At 40.6% G+C, this 16,996-nt stretch overlaps 2 protein-coding genes across 7 annotated transcripts in view; both read left to right on the plus strand.

Moving 5' to 3' along the window:
- The window catches only part of ZNF875 (zinc finger protein 875), a 52,333-nt gene extending 37,323 nt beyond the window's left edge, over nt 1–15,010 (plus strand). For 3 of the 5 annotated variants that reach the window (XM_063600216.1, XM_063600217.1, XM_008960827.7), the window contains one exon: nt 12,677–15,010. In XM_063600216.1, the coding sequence (XP_063456286.1) occupies nt 12,677–14,343 (1,667 nt within the window). In that variant the 3' untranslated portion in view covers nt 14,344–15,010. The remainder of the gene's footprint in view (nt 1–12,676) is intronic. The other 2 variants (XM_063600218.1, XM_008960829.7) reach the window with 1 other exon arrangement.
- Nucleotides 1–16,996, plus strand: part of ZNF527 (zinc finger protein 527) — a 62,684-nt gene that overhangs the window by 15,205 nt on the left and 30,483 nt on the right. The gene's annotated exons all lie outside the window — the stretch shown is intronic.

Raw genomic sequence — 16,996 nt, forward strand, 5'->3', positions numbered from 1 at the left:
AACTGACATTGGTACAGTACTATTGAGTAAACTAAAGACTTTACTCAGATTCAGATTTCATCAGTTTTTTTTGCATGTACTCTTTTTTTTTAATTGTTGCTCTATAGTAGTATGAAATTTCATTACATGAATAAGATTTATGTAGCCACCATCACCACAATAAAGATCTAGAACTCTTCTATCACTACAAAGAAAACTCCCCTGTGCTATCTTCCCTCCAATTTTAACCCCTGGCAACTACTGATCTGTTTCCCCATCACTATAATTCTTTTTGCTTTTTTTTTTTTTTTTTTGAGACAGAGTTTTGTTCTTGTCCCCCAGTCTGGAGTGCAGTGGCGCAATCTCAGCTCACTGCAACCTCGGCCTACTGGACTCAAGCGATTCTCCTGCCTCAGCCTCCTGAGTAGCTGGGACTACAGGCATGTGCCACCATGCCTGGCTAATTTTGTATTTTTAGTAGAGACGGGGTTTCACCATGTTGGCCAACCTAGTCTCGAACTCCTGACCTCAGGTGATCCACCCACCTCGGCCTCCCAAAGTTCTGGGATTACAGGCGTGAACCACTTGTGCCCAGCCTCAAATTTTATTTCTACTAAAATATATAATTATTCTTATGCTACATTTCTTCATGTGTCAGTCTTTCTAAATTTGTGTATTTTAATTGTCCACTTAACCTCAGCAGTTAAATTTGTTGGCATAATGTTCATAATATTCCCAAATTTCTTTAAAAGTGTGTATATTTCTCTAGTGGTGCTTCCTCTTTCATTCCCCATATTGTGATTTAAAACATTTTGGGGGTATTTTATCTAAAGGTTTATTAATTTTATGGATTTTTGCAAAGAGTCAACTTTTGGTTTCATTGATTTTCTGTAGTATTAATCTATATCCCATTTAAGTGATTTTTGTTTGTATCTTTTTCTGCATTCTACTTTCTTTGGGTTTAATTTCCTCTTCTTCTTACTTCCTGAGGTAGAAGCTTAGGTCATTGGTATAGACCTTCTTTTCTAATACAATCACATATATATCTGTACATTTATTTCTAAGCCTTGCTTTAGCTGAATCCTACAACTTTTGGTGTGTTGTATTTTCTTTATCATTTAGTTCATGATATTTTCTAATTTTCTTATTTTTTAACCTATTGGTTGTTTAGAAGTGAGCTGCTTAATTTCCAGATATTCAGGTATTTTCTAAATGTTTTATTTTTATTGGTTTTCAATTTAATTGTATTTTGTTGAGAGAATGTATTCTGTATATTTTCAATCTTTCAAAGTCTGTTGAGATTAATCTTATGGCACAGCATATGATCTATTTTTGTGAACATCCTATGAGCTCTTAAAAGGAATGTGTATTCTGCAGTTGTTGAGGGTACTATCCTATAAATGTCAGATAGGTCATATTAGTAATATTTTTCAGATGATTGATATCCTTACTGAGTTTTTGATCTTATTTTTCTATCCATTACTGCAAAGGTGTGTTAACATATCATTGTGGATTTGTCTATGTCTCTGTAGTGATCTCTAAGGTTTTGATTCATACAGTTAGTAATTTTGCTATGAGGCACATGTACATTAATAATTGTTACGTCTTCTTATTGACCTTTTTATCATTATGGAATTTCCTCCTTTGTTTTTTAGCAATACCCCTTGTCTTGAGGTCTGTTATCTGATATTAATATAGCTACGCCAGACTTTTTTTTTTTTTTTTTTTTTTTTGAGACAGAGTTTTGCTTTTGTTGCCCAGACTGGAGTGCAATGGCACGTTCTCGGGCGTGGCTCGGAGATGCCACGACCAAACACCTCTTAAAGGCCTCCTGGCTTCAAGTGATTCTCCTGCTTCAGCCTCCTGAGTAGCTGGGATTACAGGTGCCCACTACCACGCCTGGCTAATTTTTTTCCTATTTTTAGTAGAGACAGGATTTCACCATGTTGACCAGGCTGGTCTCGAACTCCTGGCCTCAGGTGATCCACCTGCCTCTGCCTCCCAAAATGCTGGGATTACAGACGTGAGCCACCATGTCTGGCCCATTCCAGCTTTTTAGTATTTACTCTTTCCGTGGCATACCTTTGTCCATTCTTTATATTTCAATCTTTTTATTTGCGTCTTTGTATTTAAAATGAGTCTCTTATAGACAGCATATAGTTGATTTTTTTCTTCTTTATCCAGTTTGCCAATCTCTACGTTTTGTTGGAGTATTGAATGCATTAGCACTCAAATGTTATTGTTGATGAGTAAGGTTATTTCTACTTTTGCCAGATTTTTCTTTGTTTTCTCTAATGTGTTTTTACTTGCTCTGTTTTCTTTAGCCTACTTTTGTTTTAATGTTTTAATAAAATACTTTTTAGATTCTTTTTTCTTTTCTTTTTTTTTTTTTTTTTTGAGACATAGTCTCACTCTGTCACCGAGACTGGAGTGCAGTGGTGAGATCTTGGCTCAGTCATCCTCTGCCTCGTGGGTTCAAGGGATTCTCCTGCCTCAGCTTCCCGAGTAGCTGGGACTAGAGGCACATGCTACTACACCCAGCTAATTTTTGTATTGTCAGTAGAGATGGGATTTCACCATGTTGGCCAGGCTGGTCTCGAACTCCTGACCTCAAGTGATCTGCCTGCCTCAGCCTCCCAAAGTGTTCAGATTACAGGCGTGAGCCACTGCACCCGGCTCCTTTTTCGATCTTCATGTTAATTTCTCTCAGCTATCTAGCTATGTATCTGCCTTGTGTGTGTTCATGACTTTTCCAGGGCTTACAATATGTATTTTTAACTTAAACCAATTAGAGTTATTATTTGTTTAAGGTAATGTAAGAATCTCACAAGAGTATGTTTACATTCCCCTCATCTTCAGTGCTGTTGTCATATACATTATTTCTGTAAACATCCTAAACCCAATACTACAGTGTTAAAATTTTTAAGCCATTGTATAGTAATATGTATTTTTAAAGAAATTAAGGTAAATGTATGTAGAAATATGTGTGTGTGCTTTATATCTGTCACATTTCTTATGCTCTTCACTCCTTAATGTAGATACAAGTTGCCATCTGATACCATTTTCCTTCATCCTGAAAGACTTCCTTTAACATTTAGTACAGTTACCTGGCATTGGATTTTCCATTTTAATCTGAAAAGATTATTTTCTCTCCAGTTTGCGAAAATTAACTGGAGATAGAATCGCTGGTTAACGTATTTTTCTCTAGCATTGCAGTGTCTTCTGGCTTTCATAGTTTTATAATTTTTGTTGAGTAATTATTATATCGTTGTTTTGTATTTTGATCTTCTCTGGCTGTCTTCAAGATTTTCTCGTTATCTTTGGCCTTCAACAGTTTGACCGTGATGTTTCTATGAGTCGTTTTCTTTGTGTTTCTACTACTTGAGCATTATGAAGCTTCTTGGCTCTCTAAGTTTTATTTTCTATTCACTGTGAGAAATACTTGGCTATTATTTCAATATTTTTCCTGTCCCTTTTACTCTTTCCTCTCATTCTAGGACTCCCAATTTACCTGTATACTGGACTGCTGGAAATGTGTTTCTGAAGATTCATATTGTCTCATAAGCTTCTGTTCATTTTTTTTCAATCTTTTTTCTCTCTTTTTTGAGGGGTGGGTGGATATAGGTAATTTCTATTCTTTTATTTTCAAATTCACTAATCTTTTTTCTTTTTCTGTTTGCTATTAAACCTGTCTAGTGAATTTTTAAATTTCAGTTACTGTTTTTTTCTTTCCCCCTCCCCTCCTCTCCCCTCCTCTCCCCTCCCCTCCCCCCCCCCTCCTCTCCCCTCCTCTTGTTTCTGTGGGTATTAGGAGTGCTCTCAGGCAAGAAAGCCACAAACAAAATTATTACCCCTTTCTGTTGCAATTTTTTGAGCATAAACTCTTCCCCATCTTCTGGCTGGTTATGTATATTTTCCAGTGCCTTTGAGTAGTTATTTGTTATATTTTATCCAGTCTTATTATTTTCTGCTGCAGGGTTCTTGTGACCATTTCAGTCTGCTGGCATTTTCGTTAGTGGGCTTCCTCATACTTATTTTTGAATTGATTTTTGGAAATTGCTTCAAAATTACAGAATATTTGCAAAAATAAAAATAGTAGAATAAATATATATGGTGCAGTGAGTTGGATGTGGTTTGTCCCCACCACAACTTGTGGTGAAATTTAATTGCCAGTTTAACGGTATTGAAAGGTGGTGGGGCCTTTAAGAGGTGTTTGGTTGTGGCATCTCTGCCCTCTCGAATGGCTTATGCAGACTGGGTTAGTTCTTTTGGACTGGGTTGGTTCTCGTGAGATCAAGTTGTTATAAAACAAGGCTTCCTCTGATGTTTGGCCTCTTTGCATGCACTTGCTTTCCCTTCCTCTTTCTGCTGTGATTTGAAGCAGCATGAGACCATCACCAAATGGGCTACCATCCAACCTCCAGAATTGTGAGCCAAATAAATTTTTTTTGTAAATTACCCAGTCTCAGGTATTCTGTTATAGCAATACAAAACAGATTAAGACATATGGCATATATGTTATATAAATGGCATCATAAAATGACCTACTATTTTACTTAGTTTGCTTTATCATTTATTCATGTGCTCTTTTGCATGCATACCCTTCCTCCTTCCTTCCCCTCAGTACATATGTACTGAGGTACATATGTATGTATGTGTATATGTATATGTATGTTCATATGTGTTTGTTTTGTTTTTGTCTTTGTTTTTGTTTTTGTTTTTTGAGACAGAGTCTCGCTCTGTCACCCAGGCTGGAGTGCAGTGGCATGATCTCAGCTCACTGCAACCTCCGCCTCCTGGGTTCAAGTGATTCTCCTGCCTCAGCCTCCCAAGTAGCTGGGATTACAGGTGCACGCCACCATGCCTGGCTAATTTTTGTGTTTTTAGTAGAGACGGGGTTTCACCATGTTAGTTAGGCTGGTCTTGAACACCTGACCTCGTGATCTGCTCACCTCGGTCTCCCAAAGTGCTGGGATTACAGGCATGAGCCACCACACCCGGCCTGTAAGTGTTTGTTTCTGTGAATTTTCTAAGAATGTCAATATTGTCTCATATAACCACAGTGTGGTTATCAACCTCAGTAAACTTTGATACAGTCATTTTGCCTGTTATCTACCATTTGTATTATAATTTTGTCAACATATAGAATAATATGGTTTTTTACTTTCCAGAACATAATCTAGTCCAAGGTTAGTTAGTTCATTTTCATGTCATGTCTATAATTATTATTAAGGAAAGGGAATTATTATTTCAATAATCTTTCTCTGTCTTTTATGACATTGACATTTCATTTGTTTATTTAATTTTAGATTCAGAGTGTACATGTGCAGGCTTGTTACATGGGTATGTTATGTAATGCTGGGGTTTTGGGCTTCTATTGAACCTATCACCCAAATAGTTTACATAGTACCTGATAGGTAGTTTTTCAGCCCTTACCTCCATCCTTTTTCCCCTGTTTTGGAGTCCCCAGTGTCTGTTATTTCCAGCTTTATGTCCATGTGTACCCATTGTTTAGCTCCTACTTGTGAGAACATAGGTTATTTGATTTTCTGTTTCTGCATTGATTCACTTAGGATGATGGCCTCTAGCTGCATCCATGTTGCTGCAGAGGACATGATTTCATTCTTTTTTATGGCTGCATAGTATTTCATGGTGTGTGTGTACCACATTTTATTTATCCAGTCCACTATTGATGGGCACATACGATGGTTCCATGACTTTGCTGTTGGGAATAGTGCTGCGATAAACATACGAGTGCAGGTGTCTTTTGGTAGAACAATTTATTTTCCCAGTCTTGGGATTGTTGGATTGAATGGTAGTTCTATTTTTAGTTCCTTGAGAAATTTCCATACTGTTTGCCATACAGGTTGAACTAATTTACATGACCACCAACAATATATAAGCATTCCCTGTTCTGTGCATCCTCACCAACATCTGTTTTTTTTTTGTTGTTTGTTTGTTTGTTTGTTTAACTTTTTAATAATAGCCATTCTGACTGGTGTGAGATGGCCTATCTTCTTGTGGGTTTTCTTTTCCCATCCTTCACTGGTACCAAGATCTCTTTGTGGTTTTAATTTGTATTTCTCTGGTGATTAGTGATTTTGAGCATTTTTTTATGTTTGCTGGCTGTTTGTATACCTTCTTTTGAGAAGTACCTGTTTATGTCCTTTGCTAACTTTTTAATTAGGTTATTTGGGTTTTTGTTGTTGATTTGCTTAAGTTCCTTATGATTCTGGATATTAGTCCTTTGTAAGATGCATAGTTCACAAATGCTTTCTCCCATTCTGTAGGTTGTCTTTTTACTCTGTTGATTGTTTCTTTTGCAGTGCAGAAGCTCTTTTGCTTAGTTAAATCATATTTGTCCATTTTTGTTTTTGTTGCAATCGCTTTTGAGGACTTAGTCATAAGTTCTTTGCCTCGGCCAATGTCCAGAGAAGTTTTTCCTAGTTTTCCTTTAGGAATTTTATAGTTTGAGGTCTTACATTTAAGTCTTTCATCCATCTTGAGTTGATTTGTGTATATGAGAGGGAAGGGTCCAGTTTCATTCTCTTGCATGTGGCTGGACAGTTTTCCCAGCACCATTTATTGAATAGGATGTCCTTTCCCCATTGTTTATTTCTGTCAACTTTCTCACAGATCAGTTGGTAGTAGGTGTGTGGTTTTATTTCTGGGTTCTCTGTTCTGTTCCATAGATCTATATGTCTATTTTTGTACTTACACCATGCTGTTTCAGTTAATATAGCCTTGTAGTATAGTTGAAGTCAGGTAATGCGATATTTCCAGCTTTGTTCTTTTTGGTTAGGATTGCTTTGGCTAGTCAGGCTTTGTTGGTCCCATATGAATTTTAGAATTGTTTTTTCTAATTCTGTTAGAATGTTAGAATGACAAATGATGTTGGTAATTTGATAGGAATTGCATTGAATCTGTAGATTGCTTTGGGCAGTATCATCATTTTAACTATATTGATTCTTAACAATCTATGAGCATAGAATGTTTTTCCCTTTGTGTCATCTGTGATTTCTTTCATCAGTGTATTGTAGTTCTCCTCGCAGAGACCAAAGGTGAACTCTTTGGTTTGATGTATTCTTAGGCATTTTGTGTGTGTTTGCATTCGTGTGGCTATTGTAAATGGGATCTTGTTCTTTATTTGGCTCTAAGCTTGAATGTTACTGGTGTATAGAAATGCTATTGATTTTTGTACATTGATTTTGTATCCTGAAACTTTACTGAATTTTTTTTTTTTAATCAGGTTTAGGAGTCTTTTGGAGGGACCTTTAGAGTTTGCTAGGTATAGGATTATTTTCTAGGTATAGGATTTTCTAGGTAAAGGATTCTTGGCGAACAGAGATAATTTGACTCCCTCTTTTCCTATTTGGATGCCTTTTATTTCTCTGTCTTGCATGATTGCTCTCTCTAGGACTTCCAGTACTAAGTTGAATACGAGTGGTGAGAGCAGACATCCTTGTCTTGTTCCACTTCTTAGGGGGAATGGTTTCAGCTTTCGCCCATTCAGTATGAAGTTGGCTGTAGGTTTGTCACAGATAACTCTTCTTATTTTGAGGTATGTTCCTTTGATGCCTAGTTTGTTGAAGATTTTTATCATGAAGGGGTGTTGGATTTTATCCGATGCTTTTTTTTTTTTTTTGAGATGGAGTCTTGCTCTGTCGCCCTGGCTGGAGTGCAGTGGCGCGATCTCGGCTCACTGCAAGCTCCGTCTCCCAGGTTCACGCTATTCTCCTGCCTCAGCCTCTCTGAGTAGCTGGAACTACAGGCGCCCACCACCACGCCCGGCTATATTTTTGTATTTTTTTAGTAGAGACGGGGTTCCACCGTGGTCTCAATCTCCTGACCTCGTGATCCGCCCGCCTCAGCCTCCCAAAGTGCTAGGATTACAAGCATGAGCCACCACACCCGGCCGGTTTTTGTTTTTAATTCTGTTTATGTGATGAATCACATTTATTGAACACTGACATTTTAGAATACAATTCCTCAGTTCTCACTTTTCTTTTTTCTTTTTTGAGATGGAGTCTCACTCTGTTGCCTAGGCTGGAGTGCAGTGGCACGATCTCGGCTCACTGCAACCTCCACCTCCTGGGTTCAAGCAGTTCTCTGCCTCAGCCTCCCGATTAGCTGGGACTACAGGTGCGTGCCACCATGCCCAGCTAAGTTTTGTATTTTTAGTAGAGACAGGATTTCACCATCTTGGCCAGGCTTGTCTTGAACTCTTGACCTCAGGTGATCCACCCACCTTGGCCTCCCAAAGTGCTGGGATTACAGGCGTGAGCTACCGCGCCTGGCCAGTTCTCACTTTTTAAAATAGCTTTATTGAGGTATAATTTACATGCCATAAAATTACTTATTGTATGTATACAGTTCAATATATATATATATATTTTTTGAGATGGAGTTTCACTGTTGTAGCCCATGCTGGAGTGCAGTGGCGCAATCTCAGCTCACTGCAACCTCTGCCTCCTGGGTTCAAGTGATTCTCCTGCCTCAGCCTCCTGAGTAGCTGGGATTACAGGCATGTACCACCAGGCCTGGCTAATTTTGTATTTTTGGTAAAGACAGGGTTTCTCCATGTTGGTCAGGCTGGTCTCAAACTTCCAACCTCAGGTGATCCACCACCTCAGCCTTCCAAAGTGCTGGGATTACAGGCGTGAACCACCGCACCTGGCCTGTATGTGTACAGTTCAATAATTTTTATTAAACTTATAGAGTTATATGATTGTTACCTCTATTCAACATTTCTATCATACCAGAAAGTTCTCATGTGCCCATTTGCATTCATCCCTCCTCCCATCAGAGGAAACCATTGATTTGTTTACTGTCTATAGATTTGCTGTTTCTAGACGTATAAGAATGGCATTGTGAAATATAGTCTTTTTTTTTTTTTTTTTTTTTTTTTTTAGATAGAGCCTTGCTCTGTCGCCAGGCTGGAATACAGTGGTGTTATATCGGCTCACTGCAACCTCTGCCTCCTGGGTTCAAGCAATTCCTCTGCCTCAGCCTCCTGAGTAGCTGGGACTACAGGTGCACACCACCACACCTGGCTAATTTTTTGTATTTTAGTAGAGACAGGGTTTCACCATGTTGGCCAGGATGGTCTCAATCTCCTGACCTTGTGATCCACCCGCCTCAGCCTCCCAAAGTGCTGGGATTACAGGCGTGAGCCACTGTGTCAGGCCGAAATATATAGTCTTTTATATACTTGGATTCTTTTGTTTAGCATAATGTTTTTGATGTTCATCCAAGTTGCAGCATGTATCAGTAATTCATTTTTTATTGTTATATAGTATTCCTTTGTATGGATATACCACATTTTGTTTTTCTGTTTACCCGTTGATGGACATATGGACTGTGTTCACTTTTTGGCTATTGTGAATAGTGTTGCTATGAACACTCATATACCAGTCTTAGTGTGGACATACGTTTTCATTTCTCTTGGGTAGATAATTGGGAGTATAATTGCTAGGTTGTATGGTATGTTTATGTTTAACCTTTTTAAAAATTGGGACTGGGTGCAGTGGTTCACGCCTGTAATCCCAGCACTTTGGGAGGCTGAGGTGGGTAGATCACCTGAGGTCAGGAGTTCAAGATGAGCCTGACCAACATGGTGAAACCCAATCTCTACTAAAAATACAAAAATTACCTGGGTGTGTTGGCAGGTGCCTGTAATCCCAGCTACTCAGGAGGCTGAGGCAGGAGAATTGCCTGAACCTGGGAGGTGGAGGTTGCAATGAGCCGAGATCGTGCCACTGCATTCCAGCCTGGGTGACAGAGTGAGACTCCATCTCAAAAATAAAAAATAAAAATTGGAAAAATGTTTTTCAAAGTGCCTGTACCATTTTACATTTCTATTACCAATATATTAGGGTTTTAGTTTCTCCACGTCCTTGTCAGCACTCGGTATTGTCACTGATTTTGATTATAGACATTCTAGTGGGTGTGTAGTGGTATTTCATTGTGCATTTAATGCATTTCCCGAATAGCTGATGATGTTGATCTTTTCATTGTTTGTGTTTTTTTTGAGATGGAGTTTCGCTGTTGTTGCCCAGGCTGGAGTGCAATGGCGTGATCTCGACTCACTGCCACCTTCGCCTCTTGGGTTCAAGCAATTCTTCTGCTTTAGCCTCCCAGGTAGCTGGGATTACAGGCACCTGCCACCACACCCGACTAATTTTTGTATTTTTAGTAGAGACAGGGTTTCACCATGCTGGCCAGGCTGGTTGAGAACTCCTAACCTCAGGTGATTCACCCACCTTGGCCTCCCAAAGTGCGGGGATTACAGGCATAAGCCACTATGCCTGGCCCTTTTCATTGTTTATTAACCATTTGCATATCTTTTTTAGTAAAATGCCTATTCAATTCTTTTCTTCATTTTAAAATTAGATTGTGTTCTTATTGAATTGTAAGAATTTTTAGTATATTCTAGATACAAGTCCTATATCAATATAGGATTTTCAGATATTTCTCCCTGTCTGTGGCTTATCTTTTCATTTTCTCAATGGTGTCATTTCAGGCACAAAAGTTTTAAATGCTGATTAAGTTTAACTTACCAATTTTTAAAATGGGTTGTGCTTTTGGTATTGTAACTAAGAACTTTATTCTTAACTCAAGGTTATGAAGATTTTCTTCATTGGTTTCTTCTAGAAGTTTTATAGTTTTAGCTCTTACATTTATGGCTACAATCCATTTTAGTTAATTTTTATGTATCAAATGAGGTGAAAATCTAAATTCATTTTCTTGCATATGAATATTCAGTTGTCCTTACAATCTCATGTAAAGAGTATCCTTTCCCCCATTGAATTACCTTGGCACCTTTATCAAAAATCAGCTGACTGTGAATCTAAGTGTTCATTTCTAGTCTCCCGATTTTGTTCCATGATCTCCATCTTCCTCCTATGACAGTAGCACACTATCTTCATTACTGTAGCTTTATATTAAGTTTTGAAGTTAGAAGTATACACTCCCCAACTTTATTTTCTTTTTCAGAAATTGTTTTGTCTATTTTATGTCCTTTGAGTTTCAATGTAAGTTTTAGGATCAGATTGTGAATTTCCAAAAGGGAAAAAAACCAAAAGCCTGCTGTGGTTGTGATACCATGATTATGTTGAATCTGCAGATAAATGTTGGTGAGAATCACCATCTTAATAATAGTAAGCCTTCCAATCTATGACTGTCTCCCTATTTATTTGGAGCTTTAACTTCATTCAACAATGTTTGTTAATTTTCTTTTTAAAAATCTTTCTTCTTTTCCTCCTTTCCTTTCCTTTTCTCTTTCTCTTCTCTTTCTTTCATCCCACTATGTTGCCCAAACTGGCCTCAAACTTCTGGCCTCAAGCAATCCTCCCACCTCAGCCTCCTTAAGTGTTGGGATTACAGGCATGAGCCACCGTGCCCAGCCTTAATTTTCAGTTTACAAATTTTGTGCTACTTTGTCACATTTATTCCTTAGCATTTTATTATTTTTATGCTATTGTGAATAGTATTGTTTTCTCAGTTTCATTTTTAGAATAGTCATTGCTAGTATATAGAAATATAATTATTTTTTATATATTTATCTTATATGACCTAAGTACAATTATGACTTCTAGTTGCTTTTTTGAAATTTTATGCTTACAAAATTATATAATCTGTGAACAAAAGAGATTTTTTTTACTTCTTCCTTTCCAGTTAAGATGCCTTTCATTTATTTTCTCCTCATTTTGTTTGTCCCCTCCTTTTTTTTTCTTTTGAGACAGAGTCTCACTGTGTCACCAGGCTGGAGTGTGGTGGCACGATCTCAGCTCACTGCAACATCCGCCTCCCGGGTTCAAGCGATTCTCCTGCCTCAGCCTCCCAAGTAGCTGGGACTACATGTGTGTGCTACCATAGCCAGCTAATTTTTCTATTTTTAGTGAAGACAGGGTTTCACCATGTTAGCCAGGATGGTCTCAATCTCTTGACCTCGTGATCTGCCCACCTCGGCTTCCCAAAGTGCTGGGACTACAGGCGTCATATTTTAAGTTTTTGAGAACACGTGCAATATTTGCCACTTCTTTCTTCTTCTCCTCCTTTTCCTTCTCCTCCTCCACCTCCTTCTTCTTCCTTCCTTTCTCTTTTCTGTGTCTCCCTCTTTTGAATTCAACCCCTTAAAAGGTAAAAAACCATTTTTAGCTGGCAGGCCATACAGAAACAGGTTTCAGGCTGGATTTGGCCTGTCAGGTCAGTTTGCCAACTCCTGCAATAGAAAATGTAATGCATAGGGCTGGACACAGTGGCTTATGCCTGTAATCCCAGCACTTTGGGAGGCTTAGGCTGACCTGAGGTCAGGAGTTCAAGACCAGCCTGGCAAACACGGCAAAACTCTGTCTTTACTAAAAATACAAAAATTAGCTGGGCGTGGTCTTGGGCGCCTGTAACCCCAGCTACTCGGGAGGCTAAGGCAGGAGAATCGCTTGAACCCTGGAGGCGGAGGTTGCAGTGAGCTGAGATCGCACCACTGCACTCCAGCTTGGGTGAAAGAAAGACTCCATTAAAAAAAAAACAAAAAACGAAAGTGTAATGCGTGAAGTGAAATGAAAAATAGATGCTGGGAAGGATGTCTAACTGGGAGATAGCTTGTGATGTAAATATATTATGAATGACCAGTGGGCAAGGCAAAATTGCCTACACAGCCCTACCTATGGCCCCTCTGAAAATGTTCTTTCTTCAGCAGAATCGAAGCCAGAAATTCAACTTAGTCCCTCCTGCCCTCTGATTTTCTCCAATCAGCAGGCTCTCAGCCAACATGTGTGGCTGAGTCATCTCTCTCAGCTGTTTTCAAGTTTATGGGCAGGAAATCCTCTCCAGCTGGGAAAACACTATCCAGAAGATCCGAAACAACAGCAGGATCCATTCTGCTTGAGTGGCAAAGCAGAATGGATTCAAGAGGGAGAAGACTCCAGACTCCTGTTTGGGAGAGTAAGCAAAAATGGCACTTCAAAGGTACTTTCTAGCCCACCTGAAGAACAGCCAGCACAGTCCAAGGAAGACAACACAGTGGTGGATATAGGGCCCAGCCCTGAACGGAGGGCAGACCTAGAGGAAACAGACAAAGTATTGCATGGTTTAGAAGTCTCAGGATTTGGAGAAATCAAATATGAAGAGTTTGGGCCAGGCTTTATCAAGGAGTCAAACCTCCTTAGCCTCCAGAAGACACAAACTGGGGAGACACCTTACATGTACACTGAGTGGGGAGACAGCTTTGGCAGTATGTCAATCCTCATCAAAAACCCAAGGACACACTCTGGGGGAAAGCCTTATGGGTGCAGGGAATGTGGGCGAGGCTTTACGTGGAAGTCAAACCTGATCACACATCAGAGGACACACTCAGGGGAGAAACCTTATGTGTGCAAGGATTGTGGACGAGGCTTTACTTGGAAGTCGAACCTCTTTACACATCAGCGGACACACTCAGGGCTCAAGCCTTATGTGTGCAAGGAATGTGGGCAGAGCTTTAGCCTGAAGTCAAACCTCATCACCCACCAGAGGGCGCACACTGGGGAGAAGCCTTATGTTTGCAGGGAATGTGGGCGTGGCTTTCGCCAGCATTCACACCTGGTCAGACACAAGAGGACACATTCAGGAGAGAAGCCTTACATTTGCAGGGAGTGTGAGCAAGGCTTTAGCCAGAAGTCACACCTCATCAGACACTTAAGGACACACACAGGAGAGAAGCCTTATGTATGCACAGAATGTGGGCGTCACTTTAGCTGGAAATCAAACCTCAAAACACACCAGAGGACACACTCAGGGGTTAAACCTTATGTCTGCCTGGAGTGCGGCCAGTGCTTTAGCCTGAAGTCAAACCTTAACAAACACCAGAGGTCACACACAGGGGAGAAGCCATTTGTATGTACGGAGTGTGGGCGAGGCTTTACTCGGAAATCAACCCTCATCACGCACCAGAGGACACACTCAGGGGAGAAGCCATTTGTATGTGCTGAGTGTGGACGAGGCTTTAATGATAAGTCCACCCTCATTTCACACCAGAGGACACATTCAGGGGAAAAGCCTTTTATGTGCAGGGAGTGTGGCAGAAGGTTTCGGCAGAATCCTAACCTGTTTAGGCACAAGAGGGCACACTCAGGTGCCTTTGTGTGCAGGGAGTGTGGGCAAGGCTTTTGTGCTAAGTTAACTCTCATTAAACACCAGAGAGCACACGCAGGGGGGAAGCCGCATGTGTGCAGGGAGTGTGGGCAAGGCTTTAGCCGGCAGTCACACCTCATTAGACACCAGAGGACACATTCAGGAGAGAAGCCTTATATTTGCAGAAAGTGTGGACGGGGCTTTAGTCGGAAGTCCAACCTTATCAGACATCAGAGGACACACTCAGGATAGAAACTTTATGTGTACAGGGAATGTGGTACAGCCTTTAGCCAGGAGTCATACTTCATCAGACATCAGAGGACACACACAGTGCTGTGGCTTTTTCAGCCATTGCTAGATACCAAAGTGGAGACATTGTGTGTGTGATTGTGCATGAGACTGTACTGGTAAGACTTGTATCTCCATCCACCTGAAGGAGAATTGCTGGCTCATTTTCAGGAGCCCTGCCCTTCCTCACTGTGGATGGTGGGTTGTGGAAACCCAATCAGGTAATGATAGTGGCAGGAGCAGTCAAATGCCCAGGCAGATAGGGGTGGGTACCTGGTGAAACCCAACCTTAAAGCTGAAGACAGTCCCGGCTAAATCCTCATACTAAATTGAGAACCTGTCTTCCCATTTGGTGTGCTTTCCTCCGATTGATCCCAACCCTTCACCTATTTTACATATACCTGCCCTTTCCTAATTGGTTTTTACACTGCTGTACCCACCTTTGAGTGGTGCCTTTGCATACTTACAAATCAGTCAACATGTATTCCCCTATTCTGAGCCCATAAAAGACCCAGACTCAACTGCAGTGAGGAGAGAAATCACCCTGCTGTGGGGGTTGACCACTCCCTGCATCCCCTCTCCACTGAGAGCTGTTCTTTCGCTCAATAAAATTCTTTTCTACCCATCCTCACCCTTCAATTGTCAGTGTATCCTCATTCTTTTTGGACTCAGGACAAGCGCTCAGAACCGCTAAACATGGGTATAAGCTATAACACAGGCAGGCCAAGAGGGCAGGGCACCTCCAGCAGCAGGCCCAGGGCTAAGTGAGGTCCAGGCAGAGGGCTGTCACTGGCTGTGGAGGTCCTCAGTTGGCAATGTGGCTGAGAAAAATCCTGTGTCAGTAACTTGATGGAGAAAGTACTTTTAAATGGGTTGAAATTAGGAAATGAATACTATTCCAGTGTCATTTTACAGGTACACTTTGAACATTCCTTCCACTGTACCCTGGATGTTACAGAAACTGTTGAAGGAATGAAGGAGGACCAGAGAGACCATGGGGTGAGACAGGAGGATTTATTTATTTATTTTTTTGAGACAGAGTCTCGCTCTGTCACCCAGGCTGGAGTGCAGTGGCGCAATCTTGGCTCACTGCAGGCTCCACCCCCCAGGTTCACGCCATTCTTCTGCCTCAGCCTCCCGAGGAGCTGGGACTACAGGTGCCCGCCACCTCACCCGGCTAATTTTTTGTATTTTTAGTAGAGATGAGGTTTCACCGTGTTAGCCAGGATGGTCTCGATCTCCTGACCTCATGATCCACCTGCCTCAGCCTCCCAAAGTACTGGGATTACAGGCATGAGCCACCGCGCCCAGCCGACAGGAGGATTTATTGAGTGCACGCAGACCCAGAGGATTAACATCCAAAAACTGGGCCCAGAACAAAGACAGCATTTGACTTTTATACACACTTCTCAAAGTGGGTAGGCTAACTTGAAACAAGCTTACAGTGGTGCAAAACGTAGTGGTGCAAAAGCCAGGATACAGAGGCAGAGCAAAGGCAGTTAATCAAATTGTGACAGGTGTATAACTCAGGATTACATATGACCCTTGCTTATGCAGCCCAGATGGCTGTTATCTAGGCTTGCTCAAAAGAGGCTTGCATGGGCTTATCTCATAACCTTTGCTATGGTGCCCAGACGGCTGCAGCCCAGGCCTGCCTCAGGCATATCTTAAAACTTTCACTGTGCTGCTTAGATAAAACAGAATACTTTGAAGTTACTAGTTACAGAAAACAGGAATCTATAACCTGATAAAACTTGCAGAGCAAGGTACAATCACACGGAGGGAGGTGGGATTCGAGGGGGATCTTTACTTTTTCTTATCCTTATGTTGAGGGAGTGCCGGGAGAGTCTCCAGAGCACATTCCTTCAAGCCTTTGCTTCTTTGAAAACGTTATCGAGACCTCGCCTGGGTCCAGGCTTTGCCTGCTACCGCCTTTAGGATGAGTCAGCCTAATATGGAAAGCTTATTTTTCTCTTTTTAAATTTTATTTTCTTCTTTCTCTAATTTCTGCCTCAAGACAACAATACTAGAGCTTGTCTTTTGATGTCCATCTGTCCTAACTGGGAACAAGAGACTTGGAAGACACCATGGCTGATTTACTATGTGTTCCCCAGACCATGACCCCACAGAGTCAGCCTCAGGGGAGAGTTTGGGGAATGGTTAATTCATGGAGACAGGGATAGTCCATGGGTAGAAGAGGGTTTTATTATATCTAGGTGACTGCAAGTATCCTAGCTCTAGGTTTTAGGAAGAGGTCCATTTTTAAAAATACCCTAACTTTGCTTAAGCCTTCTGGGGTTTTCTCTGGTTTCTGGGTTGAATCCACATTGAAGATATTTTTATTGACTGATGTATTTAGACTAGAAGTGTATTGTTGTTTTATTTATAAAACACACAATATGCAGAAATAGAAAATGAAATTAATTTCTATTCTCCTTTGAATTACCAAACAACATCCTACAGGTAATTCTTGAGTTTAAATATTTCCAACCATTGTAAAAATGTACCATTCTTCTGGTTGGGAACATATATTTTTTAATGGCAGTGTTCAACAAATTAACTTTAAATACTAGGTTAGGTCCCAGTTTGTTTGTTTTTTGTTTTTTTTTCATGGAAC

Source organism: Pan paniscus, chromosome 20, assembly GCF_029289425.2.
Source record: "Pan paniscus chromosome 20, NHGRI_mPanPan1-v2.0_pri, whole genome shotgun sequence".
Classification (NCBI taxonomy): domain Eukaryota; kingdom Metazoa; phylum Chordata; class Mammalia; order Primates; family Hominidae; genus Pan; species Pan paniscus.